The sequence below is a fragment of the Acyrthosiphon pisum genome, chromosome A3, assembly GCF_005508785.2.
Source record: "Acyrthosiphon pisum isolate AL4f chromosome A3, pea_aphid_22Mar2018_4r6ur, whole genome shotgun sequence".
NCBI lineage: Eukaryota > Metazoa > Arthropoda > Insecta > Hemiptera > Aphididae > Acyrthosiphon > Acyrthosiphon pisum.
The window spans coordinates 19,119,251-19,133,444 of record NC_042496.1 but is presented as its reverse complement, the minus strand read 5'-3'; the positions used below and the strand labels follow the sequence as shown (position 1 = coordinate 19,133,444).

General features: G+C 28.1%; 3 protein-coding genes across 11 annotated transcripts in view; 1 reads left to right on the top strand and 2 right to left on the bottom strand.

Annotated features, from left to right (window-relative positions):
• LOC100160662 (clathrin light chain) overlaps positions 1 to 4,202 on the bottom strand; it is a 5,417-nt gene extending 1,215 nt beyond the window's left edge. Inside the window, exons 1-4 of one of the 9 annotated variants that reach the window (XM_029491022.1) lie at positions 3,928 to 4,198; positions 3,535 to 3,693; positions 3,349 to 3,411; positions 1,620 to 1,664 (exon numbers count right to left, since the gene is read on the bottom strand). In XM_029491022.1, the coding sequence (XP_029346882.1) occupies positions 1,620 to 1,664; positions 3,349 to 3,411; positions 3,535 to 3,682 (256 nt within the window). In that variant the 5' untranslated portion in view covers positions 3,683 to 3,693; positions 3,928 to 4,198. 9 annotated transcript variants of the gene reach the window in all.
• Positions 4,203 to 7,774: 3,572 nt separating this feature from the next.
• Positions 7,775 to 12,643, bottom strand: LOC100161374 (tuftelin-interacting protein 11). Its single transcript, XM_029491210.1, has 12 exons — positions 12,336 to 12,643; positions 10,910 to 11,129; positions 10,689 to 10,842; positions 10,535 to 10,628; positions 10,279 to 10,471; positions 9,957 to 10,146; positions 9,699 to 9,875; positions 9,350 to 9,600; positions 8,841 to 9,037; positions 8,549 to 8,770; positions 8,187 to 8,479; positions 7,775 to 8,074 (listed from the first exon to the last, which is right to left on the bottom strand). Exons 1-12 carry the CDS (start codon positions 12,442 to 12,444, stop codon positions 7,823 to 7,825), a joined length of 2,352 nt encoding a protein of 783 aa, XP_029347070.1. The 5' UTR covers positions 12,445 to 12,643; the 3' UTR covers positions 7,775 to 7,822.
• Positions 12,644 to 12,784: 141 nt separating this feature from the next.
• Tomm7 (translocase of outer mitochondrial membrane 7 homolog) lies at positions 12,785 to 13,683 on the top strand. Its single transcript, NM_001162392.1, has 3 exons — positions 12,785 to 13,024; positions 13,349 to 13,397; positions 13,518 to 13,683. Exons 1-3 carry the CDS (start codon positions 12,922 to 12,924, stop codon positions 13,531 to 13,533), a joined length of 168 nt encoding a protein of 55 aa, NP_001155864.1. The 5' UTR covers positions 12,785 to 12,921; the 3' UTR covers positions 13,534 to 13,683.
• The last annotated feature ends 511 nt before the right edge of the window (positions 13,684 to 14,194 follow it).

Below are 14,194 nucleotides of genomic sequence, written 5' to 3'. Positions count from 1 at the left end.
TAGAAAAACTATTTTTAGATTCTACTGATCATTTATTTTACAATGATGAGTATTTTTTTATTTTAGTGTCTAAAGACATTTTTCTGGTGGAAAAAATGCTCTTATCATCAAATTTGACGGAAGGTTTTTGGCAGAAAATTTGATCTAGCTTCTATTTTGATGGGTCAAAAATAGAAATTTCTCAGTAATTTTTAAGATAATAAAAATAGTTTTAGTTGTTTGCTAACTGCAGTTACCACAAAGTTAGATAGTCTCCTATCAGAAATGTCAATCACAGTGACCAAATTAATGACTAGGTACAATCAACACCTTGCCTACTTATTGAATATAAAATATATCATCAGAATTCATTAGTAGGGCTCTTAAGTATGTTATAAGTAGGGCTCGGAAGTTGATGACCTTAAAAACAATAAAAAATGATCTAAAAAAAAAAAATGCAAATATGACATAAAAATGTCCTTAAAAATGACCTAAAAAATGGCAAATATTAGTTTTAAACTAATAAAAATACATTTTTTTTTAAATATTTTACTCTATTTTACTATAAAATTCTATATAAATTTATCAAAGCTTCAAATTGCTCAAAATATGACAAAAATGTCCTTAAAAAATGAAATAAAATAATAAAATGTAGGTATAATTATATATTCACTACAATAGTACAATACGACAACGAAAAATGTAATCGGCGAGATGTAATATGATCATAACTGTGGTAATTTCCAAGTTTTAAGTTATCGGCATAGTGGTAGAAAAAAAACAATAAGATGTAAACTAGTGTGAAATCAATGAAAATGACTTAAAAAGTCAACAAGACCGAAAAATTCAAAATAAAAATTAGTTATTCAGATTCACAAGCTAATGAAACACATTAGTGGCCAGGAGAGCATCGTCTAGAAAGTTCTAAAAAAAAAAATGCAAAATGCATCAACTTCCGAGCCCTAGTTATAAGCAATAGGTATACACTTAAAATCACAATTTTTTATAAAATATTCATTTGATTTGTTGTTAATATAATACAATACATATTTATTATTATATAATTATGAATTGCTACATTTTTATTTTTTTGTAATTGTACAGTTTTTGTTTTAGTTACAAAATAGTGAAATATGTTTTACAATAAAATTTTGAATAATTAATATTTTTAATCACATTCATAAAATATATTTTGTTCTTACTTTGCAAACAATACGATCAACTATTAAAAATATGCAAATGCATACAAATCTAACCCCTACTCATAAGCAATAAGTATCTTGAAATCAAATTCACATGAGTATTCTTAAATTGGAATGATTAACAAATAAATATATTAGGGTTTAATTCTTAACTAAAAGAAAATGTACAATTGAAACAGTTCTTTAAAATGAAACCGAATAATATATGTATTCTCTAAATTAAATTTTTGTAATTCGTTTTTGATTAATTTATTTTTAATGTGTTTAAGCTACTCAATTACATTTTAATTTAAATTACATAATAATACAAATATATTCATTAGAATAGGCTTCTTTTAAATCAAATTATAAATATTCAAAACAATAATTTTAACTTAATGCAGCTAACTAAAATTAATTTATATCCATACATGTTAATGTGTAAAAATTTTTACTTACCATCATCACTATTTGTAACTGTAAAACCATTTGTTAATCCATTTTCTAGGTCAAAGGAAAAAAAACAAAACAATAATAAAAAAATACTGCAAATAATATTGGTAGAAAAGCATTACAGAAATTGACCTAAGTAGACTCAAACTTAAAAAGGTGCTTAGGGCAGGAGGGGCGTCATTTCAACTTTTTTTTTTGTTGGTGCCGGGGGGGGGGGGGGTTAAGCGAGGACAACAACTGTAGAATATTTGTATAATTTATTTAATATGTCACTTATATTAGTATGAAAATATCACAATATTGTTGCTATTTTTGACGAACTATGTGTAGGTACTTTTAATGTAGGTATTTGTTTTGTATTGTGGATACCAGTGTACACTGTACAGTGGTATTTTATATTTTAATACACTTGGTAAATAAATGTATGGTATAAATCAGCTTTATAATAAAATACCTAACCAACACATTTTTTCTCCTTGCATACTCAAAATATATAATATAGCTAGTTTAATAAAACCAAAAATGTATTTTATGGGTATCCTTCTCCACAATGTTTGTGTTATAATTTTATCAATTATAATATTGTGGGATCAAAAAACCACATCAAACATTCTTGGAAATTAAACATTAGTACAATACATTTTTTTTTTAATACTGAAAAAATATGAAAAGTATAATATATATACTTAGGTATATCGGCGCTTATATTTATTGTTGACAGACCTAAGAAGGCGTTTTAAAAAAAAGTTGGTACAAATGTACATCCTGCACCCCCCCCCCCCCCAAATGCCGCCCCTGGTTTAGGGTTTTATTAAATAATGCAAATTGTTAATTAAAAATAAAATATAATAAATGCATAGATATATCAATTTAGATTAATCTTAAAGGAAAATGTATAACTATGGTGTTCTATTAACACAAAGCTACCTAGTTGTGCCAATGATATAATACAATTTTTTTTTTAATCAATAATGGCTAAAATATGTAATTTATATTTTACATTTATGACAATGATTATTAAAAGTACCAATTATGCTTAATGTATGTTTTCCCTCGTGTTTTCCTATTCTATACTCTATTCACATAAGAGTGAATCACTCGGCTGACCAAAACACGTTTTTTCCGCGCATTCCCAACACAATTCGAACATCGGTGAGAGTTTTAACACGGGCGCCAGATGGCCGGCGATGACTGTTTGCCAATTACAGAACGCATAGCCATCGCATTGGGGGTCAGGCACTGTTCGGCAGCTCAGTCTGCGTACGCGAAAGCAGTTCACTTTTATGTTGAACAGAGTATACAAATATGATTTTATTACATAATATACATATAAATAGATCAATAGACATCAAATATTTAATTAAAAATATAGTTTTTAAATACTTTAATATTATTAATATTTTTATTAATACTCAACTTAAAGTCATATAACTTATTAGATTATAGTCACATTATAACAGACAATTAGTTTTTACTAGATATGCACGACCTTCTATCACTATTAATATTATGTGCAGAAAGTTTTAGTTTTTGATTTAATTTCAAGGGTTTTAATTTTTTTTAATATATACTATAAGGAAACTATCATATTTTAATTTCATAAAAGTTGTCTTAAGACTTAAGTTATAACCTAAGAAATGTCAATATTAATAGTTTAAAAGAATAGCTCAAAAGACAAAATTTACTTAAACTGTGGTATGTTTTATTTGAATGTACTTTAAATCTAACAACTCACCAATCACAGGGTTAGTTAACTGGTTTTCTGCACTATCAATTATTTCAAAGCTGCTTCCTGAACCTAATTGTACATACAATTCATAACATGCAGAAAAAAAAAAAAGTATGAATAAAAAGCTTCACAAAGCAGGCAAGTGATAACTATAATAACTGTATTCTGCTAGTCAAAATTACTAGCTGTTACCGTTAGATAATGTTTGGGTGACACCGATCGGTACGTTGGGTGTGCTGAGATCATCTTCCAAGCCTGCCAATTGAGTCTGTTCGCGAGCTAAAAATTCCGCAGCTGGATCGACGTCTCCATCATCAAAATTGTCACCAAAGTTGTCCATCACTTCTATAACTGTACTCAAAAACAAACAGACAATTTATCATAAGCTATGTACGTAACGTTTAATAACAATAAATAGTTGTTAGAAAAATGATGCAAGGGCCGAACCGACAGAACCGTCATAGTATTTAGAGATAAGATAACGACGACAAATTTATTATAATAAAATCGCGAATAAAGGCGTATTTCGATATTGAATTCCCCTGGCGAGTCAACGATGACGTGTAAAAATAGTTGCAGACTTACGTTCCGAAATTCGTCCTTCGTTTGAAACTGTTTGCAGTTATGTGTATGGAAAGTCTTTTGACAAACAGCAGGAAAAAAAAACAGAGCGTGTTAGAAGACTATAATTGGGACCGGGACTCTAATGGATTGATGACAAAACTAAATGTAAGTGACGGGTGGCAGACAAGTGACAACAGACTACAGAGTGTGGCACGGCCACAGGGCAGTGGGCATTGATCAGTGAGCACTGGGTAGTGGGCAGGAGGCAGCAGCAAACAAGATTAGACGAGTAACTGATTGGCGATTGCTGATAATACCAAATAATATTATACGTCATGATAAAATTTGTTCAGTTGTGGTAGGTATGATCGATGATGGCAACGGACTGAAATATCGTCGGGTCTTGCGCATATTATTGTATCCAGTTCGTCTCATAATATCTATGATAATACGTACATAAATTAATCTTGACAACCAATGAAAAGCGACAAACTGAGTACTGATGGCCGGCGGGGTAATGGACATGCGTATCATTAAATTACCATCATACCATGTTATTTTATCATGAATTAAATTAATGTACGTCATACCATAGAACAATAGGGATGAATATAAATTGTATTCATAGTTGTAGGTATTAATACCACAGTACCACTATAATTGTTCTATGTTACCGTACCAACCATTTCCAAATTCTAGTATTTTTTCCATGATATTTTTTTCTACTATATAAGTTTTTTTTTTAATGTTGGTAAAAAATATTAAAATTAATGTGTATTAATATATTTTAGGTGATAACTTTCAAATTTCTGCTAAAAAGACTATTTTAATGAATAATTCAAACAGTAGGTATGGATGATAATACCTACTTGACTAAAATTAAAATGTATAAAAGTGAAACTAACCTAACCCTGCAGTTGATTTTTGTTCAAATTGAATGGCTCTGGAAATAATTAGAAATTTACATATATAAGGTTTTTTCTTTGAAAAAAAAATTTTATCATAAATAAATCGAAAAAAAATAAAGTTATGTTAGTACCTATATAAATTAGGACTTCAAAAGCTTTTAAAATATTCGATTTCGATTATTTTGATTGTAATAGTTATAACCACTTTTTTCTGCCATTTGTAGTACCAAATTTATTATAAATGTCCTTAAGGTCATTTTTTTGAGTTGATTTACTCTGTCTTTACTTCTTATATCTTAAACACATATAATTATTCACAACCGTTACCATAAATAAATTGAAGAACATTTTTTTTTGCATAATTTTATACTTTTTCTTTGAAATGGATAATATGAAACCATTAGATTTCCGTGATCGCAACACTGGTTTTATTTATATAAATTGTAGTCAATATTAGCCATTAGGCCAAGGGGATTCGATACTATGATTTTCTGTTTTCGTCTAACACGCGTGACATAGAATTTTAGATGTGTTTTTTGCCAAACATACCAATTGATCTAATGAAGCGATAAGAATTCTGAAAACAGATTTGAATTCGTCATCAAGACTACTTGAAATCGACTTTCCCACATTTTTGATTTTAGCTTCTCCAAAAATTGATCTACAAAAATGTTCAAATACTCTTTTTTTTTATATGACTTTTTTTAGAATTTGGGAGATGATATCAAAAAATGTGGGAAAATCGATTTCAAGTAGACTTGATGACGAATTAAAATCTGTTTTCAGAATATTCTTATCGCTTCATTAGATCAATTGGTATGTTTGGCAAAAAACACGTCGAAAATACTATGTCACGCGTGTGTTAGACGAAAACAGAAAATCACGGTATCGAATCCCCTTAAACTTCAGAAGTTCACCAGTTTTAGATCTACTGTGACTTGTTTCACATCCGCAGAATGAGTTGTTAATAACATATTAACTTCAATACCTACGTATCTTTTGTATCCCTCCATTTTATACACGCAAAGGACGTATTTTTTCGCATATGTACTTTCTCCTTTTAGTAATTTTTGATTTACTACTCCTTTATGATTCGACATCACCGTATACCTACTCCATTTGTATTTTTTTCACGGAGAGCTTTTATAATTGCTAGGCTTGTATAAAATCTGTCCATATACACCGTATGACCTTTGTTATAATACTTTTCTAAAAGTTTATCAAATAAAGCAATTATAGAATTAACTTGTTGATATTTACCACTTACCAGAATAAATTTTAAATTTTAAAGTACCTACATATCTTGTTAGAGGATCTACTAGTATAATTATAAATAGTTAAGTACTTCATAAATTTGTATAATTGTATATAAAACTTGTGGGGGGCAAACCTCCTTAATCCTTATCTTTTTTTGTAATTAATATAAATACGGTTCATGGGTATATGAAACTTTTAGAGTATATTGCAATGACATTTTAAAATAATATTTTTTTTTTTGGCAAAAATTAATTTTACCTACTGTTGGACTATAATGTCTAATGAATAATAGTAAAATAAATTACCTACTTTAATCACAGTAATGTAACATGTTATCAAATATAATTAGTAATATTAGAGGCTGACAGACCGAGGTCTTAATTCAGAATCGTTTTTCGAATAATCGAATACAATTAGAAATACTATATCATTGAATTCAAATTTTTAGTCTGGGCAGCGAGTCCCCCTCTATGACTAATGGGTATATCCTTACAGGACACTGTATCTATATTGTTAGTTGTTACATGTAATACTTCGTGCAAACGCATACGTTGCTCGGCGTAGTATTGTCTAGGCTAAATAGGTACATTATTGAAGTGTTCAATATTATTGTCAACAATATACACATTTTAGTACAGGACAAAACGGATAACACAAACCGACTGGTAGCTAAATGGTTTTAAAGTTCCCAGTAGTTTTTAAAATCGCCAGGAAAAACAAAAAATATATATTTATATGCATTTAACATTTTCGATTATTAATAGTTTTGAAATTAATGTCGTTAAAGAAATTTACATTTGCTCAAACATTTTGAAAATGAAATACAAGGTTCCCCGTAAACTGCTGATGTGGAAATAACAAAAAAGGTTGAGCGTAAATCCTCAATAGTTTTTTATAAGCGTCTGAAGTTAGAATTTTGATAAAATTCATAAAATTAACAACAATTTGCAAATTAGTTTGAGTTAGAAAATAGAAATTCATGAATATTTTTATTTTATATCGAAGATTTTAAAATGTTATGCAAGATTCCTCATAGGTTAGTCTAATTCTAACAAATTAAAAGTCATCGAAAAAATAATACACTTACTATAAATTTTGTTTTTTATATCAGAACGTAAAAAAAATGTACAATTTTGTGTCACCTTATCAATTTTTAGTCCTAGACTGCTATATAAAATGCAAATAAATGCAATAAAATGCTACACAATTATACAAATTAGGTATTATCTAAATGAGAGGGGGGCATGCAGGCAGCCTTGTCGACGCCATTGAATTGAGTAAAAATTTCAAATAGTGAAATTTTTTAAATAGTTACACAAAAAACCAAAATTGATTTTCTAGAAAATATTTTGTTTTTCTGGGCGCTTATGAAAACTACTGGGAGTTTTAAATTTTGACCTCCTCAATGAAGATTGCAGTCTATAACCACTAGTATTATAAATCCAACAAATGATTAACTATAATTATAAGTTCATTAAACAATGTTAATTCAGATGACACCAGGTGGTCAATATTTTAAAAGTGTATATAAATAAATGAAAAAATAAATCGTGAGAGGGATGGAGGCAGCCACCGGCCACAGGCAATTAAAAAATGCATTTTAAAAATAGAAAATCAATGTTAAATCTAAAATTTTTTTTTTAAAAAATTTACTTTAAATAATTTCACATTTTATACTTATCAACTTAATTACCAATATATCATTTTTTCAGTAAATTATCATTAATATAAACAATAATATTAATAATATTTTATTCGCATAGTTCTAACATGGATTGTACAGACATAGGAGCAAAATTTATTCCATCTTGGCAAACAAATAAAACTCCACGGTCAATAAATGCTTGAAGCCTTGCTCCACATCTATATACTTGTTTAGATTCTCTAAAACGACCAGAAATAGGCATCCATAAAATACCTCGTTCCTCGCAACGCTTTTGTACTAATTCTTTAAAGCCATGCGGCATTTGTGATGCAGTACGTACAGCTTCAGCTAGACCACCCTAAAAATAAATAATGTAAAACACAAATCAAAATTCTCAAAATTATATAGATGATAAGTAATAACTAAATAATTTTTTGATGTTTGCCTATCTAATAATATAAACTATTTACGTGAATTGTAGGTGGTGGAGGTGGTTGTGGCATAGAAGGTCCTCCAACTGCTCGGCTCATTATATCTAAAGCAGAATGAAACCTCCCTTTAATAGTTGGATGTTCAACAATAACAGCAGGCATTAAAGACTTCCATCCTGTATACCAGTTACTTATTTGTTCATGGTTGGGATTCATATTTATCCACATAGTAAGGGTTTTAAGCCAATTTGGAAAAAAATGTTGGTCTAACAATTCCACTAATGTGGGTAATGGTAATACATCTGACCATGCATTTACCCAATTCCAATTGTCTAAATAAAAATAAATATTTTTTAAAATTTTTATATCCCTATGATTATTTTTAAAATTATAAAAGTTACCCAATTGTTGATGATGTGGGTTGATAACAAAAGTATGCAGAGCAGCTTGTAATTTAGGAACAATATTTTTAATTAGAAAAGCGTCCATGTAGCCTTGCTGGAAAACCTTTAACCATGGTTGAAGCATCAACTTAGCAGAGTTGTCAGATGGATGCCAGGCATTTAATGCTACACTTAATTTTTGTCTCAGCGTAGGATAAACAATTGTTTCGAAATGTTTACCTATTTATGTTAACAATTAATTCTTTGATAATCTTAATTTAGTTAATCATCAATATTGAACTTGACTCACTTAAATATGGCAGCCAAGGGTGAATCCACAAATGGATTGGTACAAGATCAGTCAATGGATCCCATTGTTCTACTCCTAACTGTATTTGTGGTAAAATCATATTTTCAAGAACATGATTAATTATGTCAGATGGTATCAATTCAGATGATTGTTCAATAAGTTTCATCATACTGTTACAATCTCTACAATTCCATTGCCTAAATAAAAAATTCAGAAACCATCACATGACATAAATCATAGAAGATAACTTTGACTTTAATATAATGGTAAGATTACCAATTAACATTTTTAGAGGGCTACTTTAGGAATTCAAGAAGTTTTTGGGGGCCATACAAGTTGAATGTAAATGTTAATCAAAAAAGGATGGAAAGAAAACATTAAAAAATAAAACTTTAAATAAAAATAAAAATGTAATGCGGGCCATTATTTGGTGACCCCTGATATAATCATTAATCAGTTTAGAATATTGAGAAAAAAATTATTTATTTTTTAACCAATATTATAATTACCTGCATGCTTTTTGAACTTGAGGTACCCATTCTTGCCAAATTAATGTTTGAAATTCATCACTTGACTGAAAACCAACAGCACATGGCTCATTTAAAGTTAATAATTCTTTCCATTTATTGAGTTCTTTGAAGGGCATAGTTGGATCTTGTAATGGGTCCCATGTAGATAGCATTTCTTTAATCAATATTTGAGAAATTGATAAAGCGAAAACTGATCCACCATTCAACCGATAATCTGGGTAGTAATTTTCCTAAACAGTAAAAGACTCAACTAAGCATCATCTTAAAGATAATATTTGCATAACATACTTTCATTTCTGTGCAAAGTTGTATAGCTCGGCTACTATCCAAATTTTTTTTTTTTTAATGCATCATTTATAGATTCCATGATAATTATCATTTTTTCAAGAGATTCAATTGAATTACTTTTTTCATTTATATTTTCTCCTAATTTTTTAGATTCTTGTTCAATGACAATAAGCCGATCCTCCGAATTACAAAGTTCTTGATTATTAGTTACAATATTCTATAATAATACCAAAATTAAATGTTTCTATTATATTAAAATCAAATAAACCATCGTATGAAATGATGAAATTTTATATACTTGTTCAGCAATTTCAACTAATAGATTGAGATTGTGTAATAATTCAGGTAGATCAAAATTTGAGTATTTTTTATCTTTTCGAATTTCCCACTGATCTATTGGCTTTTTAACGCCGGATATAGCATGATATCCAGATAAAATTCTTTGTTCTGGACCAGTCATATCAATTACTTTTACTCTACTTAGTTCACTGAAAAATGAAAATAAATTTTATAATTGTATAACATACGATGTACCTATTATGATTTGTCAATAAAATTATACTTAATATCAATATATATAAATATATAATTAGGTTGACTTAATAGAACATTAATTGTACTTGAATTCTCGTTTTCTTTGTCCTGGTTGTTTGCTTTCTTCAATTACTTCCTCAGCGGTTTTATAATTATATTGAAGTTTTTCGGCTTTACGTGCTTTTCTCCAACCACTTACAAGAACTTTGTTATCTTTTGATTTTTCTGTTATTTTTTCTATTTTCATTGGTTTAGTTTTAGACTCCGGACCGTATGCACCTAAAAATAAGATGATTGACTGTTGGCTTAAAATACATATATTAATTTTTAAGTATTTATTACCAATCGCTCCTCTTCCTTTTCTTAAATTTGCTTCAATTGGAGCCAGAATACCTTGAAGTTTTTTTCCTAAACCTTGACCTGGTTGGTAACCCATCTATAAAATATGAAATGATAAATTAAATTTTGATTTATACATAAAATATTTATAAATTACTCCGAGCAACAGTTTTGCGCCAATTCCTTTTGTATGTTTTTCCCAATCTCCTAATCCTTTGTCTATTAGTCTTGAGTTTACTTGAGCTCGTTTCTTTCGTAAACCTGCCACTTCTTGATCAATATCAAAACTAAATGCTGGTTTTTCTTCATCACTGTAATAATATGTTAATAAAAATATTAATTATACAGGAATATAAACTTAATGTTTATCTATCAAACCTAGATGCAGAAATATTATCTTCCAAATTGTGCAACTCGTTGCCTTTTTTTTCTTCAGTTTTAATTTCTTTTTTATCTTTGCCAGCCTGTTGAACTCCTCCAGCAACAAATGAAACGGGAGCAGTGTAGTTTTGTTTATATTTCTTATCTTTGTTTCTACGGCCCCCAAAACCTGAAGGTTCATCATCACTATCATTACCTTCTTCATCGGCCCAAATTCCTAAAAAATAAATATATAATTTAATACAAAAATAATTTGTATGGGGTTTACAGGTATTTATCTGTGAAATACTGTAATTTTACAACACTTTTTTTAAATTTTAGTTTAAAAAAATTGTATACATAAAAATTATACATAATATACCTAAATAATATTAGAAACAATGCAGTTTTTATATAAGTATATCGTATAATTTTATTGAACAATTATTTATGTATTTGTCTTCTAGTAGGTACTTATAAATACCGGATACTCTCGGTCGCTGAAAATGTGTCCATTATTTGAAGGTGTCTGCTATTCAGAGGGTTCAGATTGTGGAAAGTTTGTAGTTGGTTCCCAAGAAAAGGTCTGCTATTAGGTAATCGCTATTGGGTTCGTTAGGGGAGATTTCACTGTATTTATAACAATATTTTGAGTTTTTTAATTTTACAAACATTAGTTTCTACTGTTAAATTTTTGTTCATAAGTGATCAAAACTATAATATAATATTATCCCTGCCATATTAATTATAATATATATAATTGCTATATTTTTTTTTTATGTTCATTTATGTAAAGAAACATTAATCAACATGATACAAAACGAGTTGTAAGTTACCTACATAAAATTACCTTGGGATGAACCAATGTTTTTTTACAATTAATGTGAAATTACTGAAAAATTGGTTTACCCACAAAACTCATTTTATTAACTAACCATAGTTAAAGTTCTAAAAACAAATTAAATAGGTAGGTACCTCCAGTATCCTAAGTAGGTACTTATAATATCATTTTAGATTATAATGAAAATAAATAACCTTTAAATAATACACAATAAATAACAGGTCATAATAATTTACTATCCTTGGTTCACCATAAAAAATTTAATACGCAATGTTTCAGCCTAAACTGGTAAAAAATTTTCCCTATATTATTTCACACTAGGATAATAAACCATTAAGCCACACCGATGATACAGCAAGCACCCCAGTGCGTTTTTTTTCATCAGAATTGAGCAAGCAAAGTTTTAGATTCTATATCAGAGTAGGTAATTTGCAAATTTAATGGATATAATATTATAATTTATAATACATATTCAACATAAATAATCATTTTAAAGAAATGTTTATTTACATTAATCATTTACTAAATTAAATATTTAATTATAGCTAGATATTTATTGTTTCTTATTAGTTATAACTGTAGATAATTAATAGGATATTATACCGTAAATTGCTTGATTTTTAGTTAGTCGTCTTTGGGGTCTGTTCATATTAAATTCATTGTCCAAATCAAAATCAGTAATTTCAAATTTTTCCATTTCATCGTCAGACATTTTTAATAGAATAAGTTTTTACTTTATGTCTAATTAACAAATATTGACGTTACTATTTCAAATGATAATTTACAATAGGTATATTGAATATATTATTATAATTATATATTCTTTTTTTAAAGTTTTCGCTGTTTCAGCATAATGAGCATAGTCGGCACTCGTCAGTCGTCAGTCGTCACGTCTGATCGTCGGTCGTATACACGATTTAAGATAATACTATCACAGATTATATAATCTGTGGTATTATCTAATTGTGACCACGAATTGAAGTAAAGAACGATATTATAGTAACAAACATCATATTATTATAATTTAATCGTGGTTACAACTTACAACACTCGAGTCTTGAAATTATAAATCAATAACCATAATTGAATCTTCATTCTACATTGCTTCTAGATATTAGTGCTTATATTTTTACAATAACATTTTAAATACTAAAAAAGAAAAATCCGAAATATTTTAAAATAAACGAAAATGGGATTATTAAAACCAGGAATAAAATCTCGAATGGAGTCAGTCACCGAGTTTGTAAAAACTTCTTACCATATCGCCTTTATTCCATTTGTTATATACATGGGTATGTTGTTTTTATAGTACAAATCATTACATTTTTAATTATAATATGCATTCAACTATTGTCTTGATGTTTCATTAAATTTTATAGTACCCCTTAATGTTCAATAATAAGGAGAATAAAAATTTAATGTTAAGGTTAAAATATAGGTAGTTATTTTTTTTTCAAGAGTTGCTTGGTAAATGGATAATGGATTCCTACCTACCTACCTTAATATTATAATATATTTTCATTAATATAATATTATGTTTGTTACTACCTATCACATCTATAAATTAATAGAAATAAATATATTAATTAGGTACTTATTATTATGACATTTTAAAGGTTTCCAAAAAGGACCAGAGGTTGGTGGCCCTGCATTTGGACTTTTAAGGTAATATTTTTAAATTATAAATTAGATAATTTCTTTCTATTTTATTTCATTAGTAATCAAAATATTGTATTTTATGTTCAATAATATTAATAATAATTTTTATAAAATATTAATTTCTAGTCTCCTGTGGCAGTAAATTAGAAAAAATTCTTCATCTCCGTCAAGACACATTTATGTATTATTTCAGAACAATAATAATTTATTCAATAATTTGTGTTTTATATTAACTAGTTAAATATTATGCTGCTTAAGCTTAATGTTGTAAAATAAATTTGTTATAATGTGATTAGTGTATTATTTAATAATTTTTCTTTTATTGATTGTAAATGTAACCTAACTATGTAGGGCGTAGGTACTTACTGTATCTATTCTCCTGGCACATTATGAACACAGTTCAACATCTAAAACTGGTTTTTGTCATTGTTATCAAGTATAGAAAATGCTATTATAATTAACTATTTTGTCGAACCCCTACTAGTTTTGAGTAAAAATGTTGACTTATTTTGAAATTTTTTAATAATTTTGATAAATTTTAACTTTATTTTACTTCAATGAGTGTGTGTGTGTGTGTTCCAAAATTAACGTTTAGAATTAACTATATAAGCCAATTTCAAAATAAAATACCAGCAATTGGTTTTTGTTAGTATAAGGGCCAGTTGTACAGTCTGTGATTAAACTCCGATTACGCTTAATCAGCTAATAACAGATATTTAACCTTTGATGATTAACTTTAATCACAGACTGTACAACTGGCCCTAAGAATAATACATACCTACTTTTTTAATAGTAGAAACTCA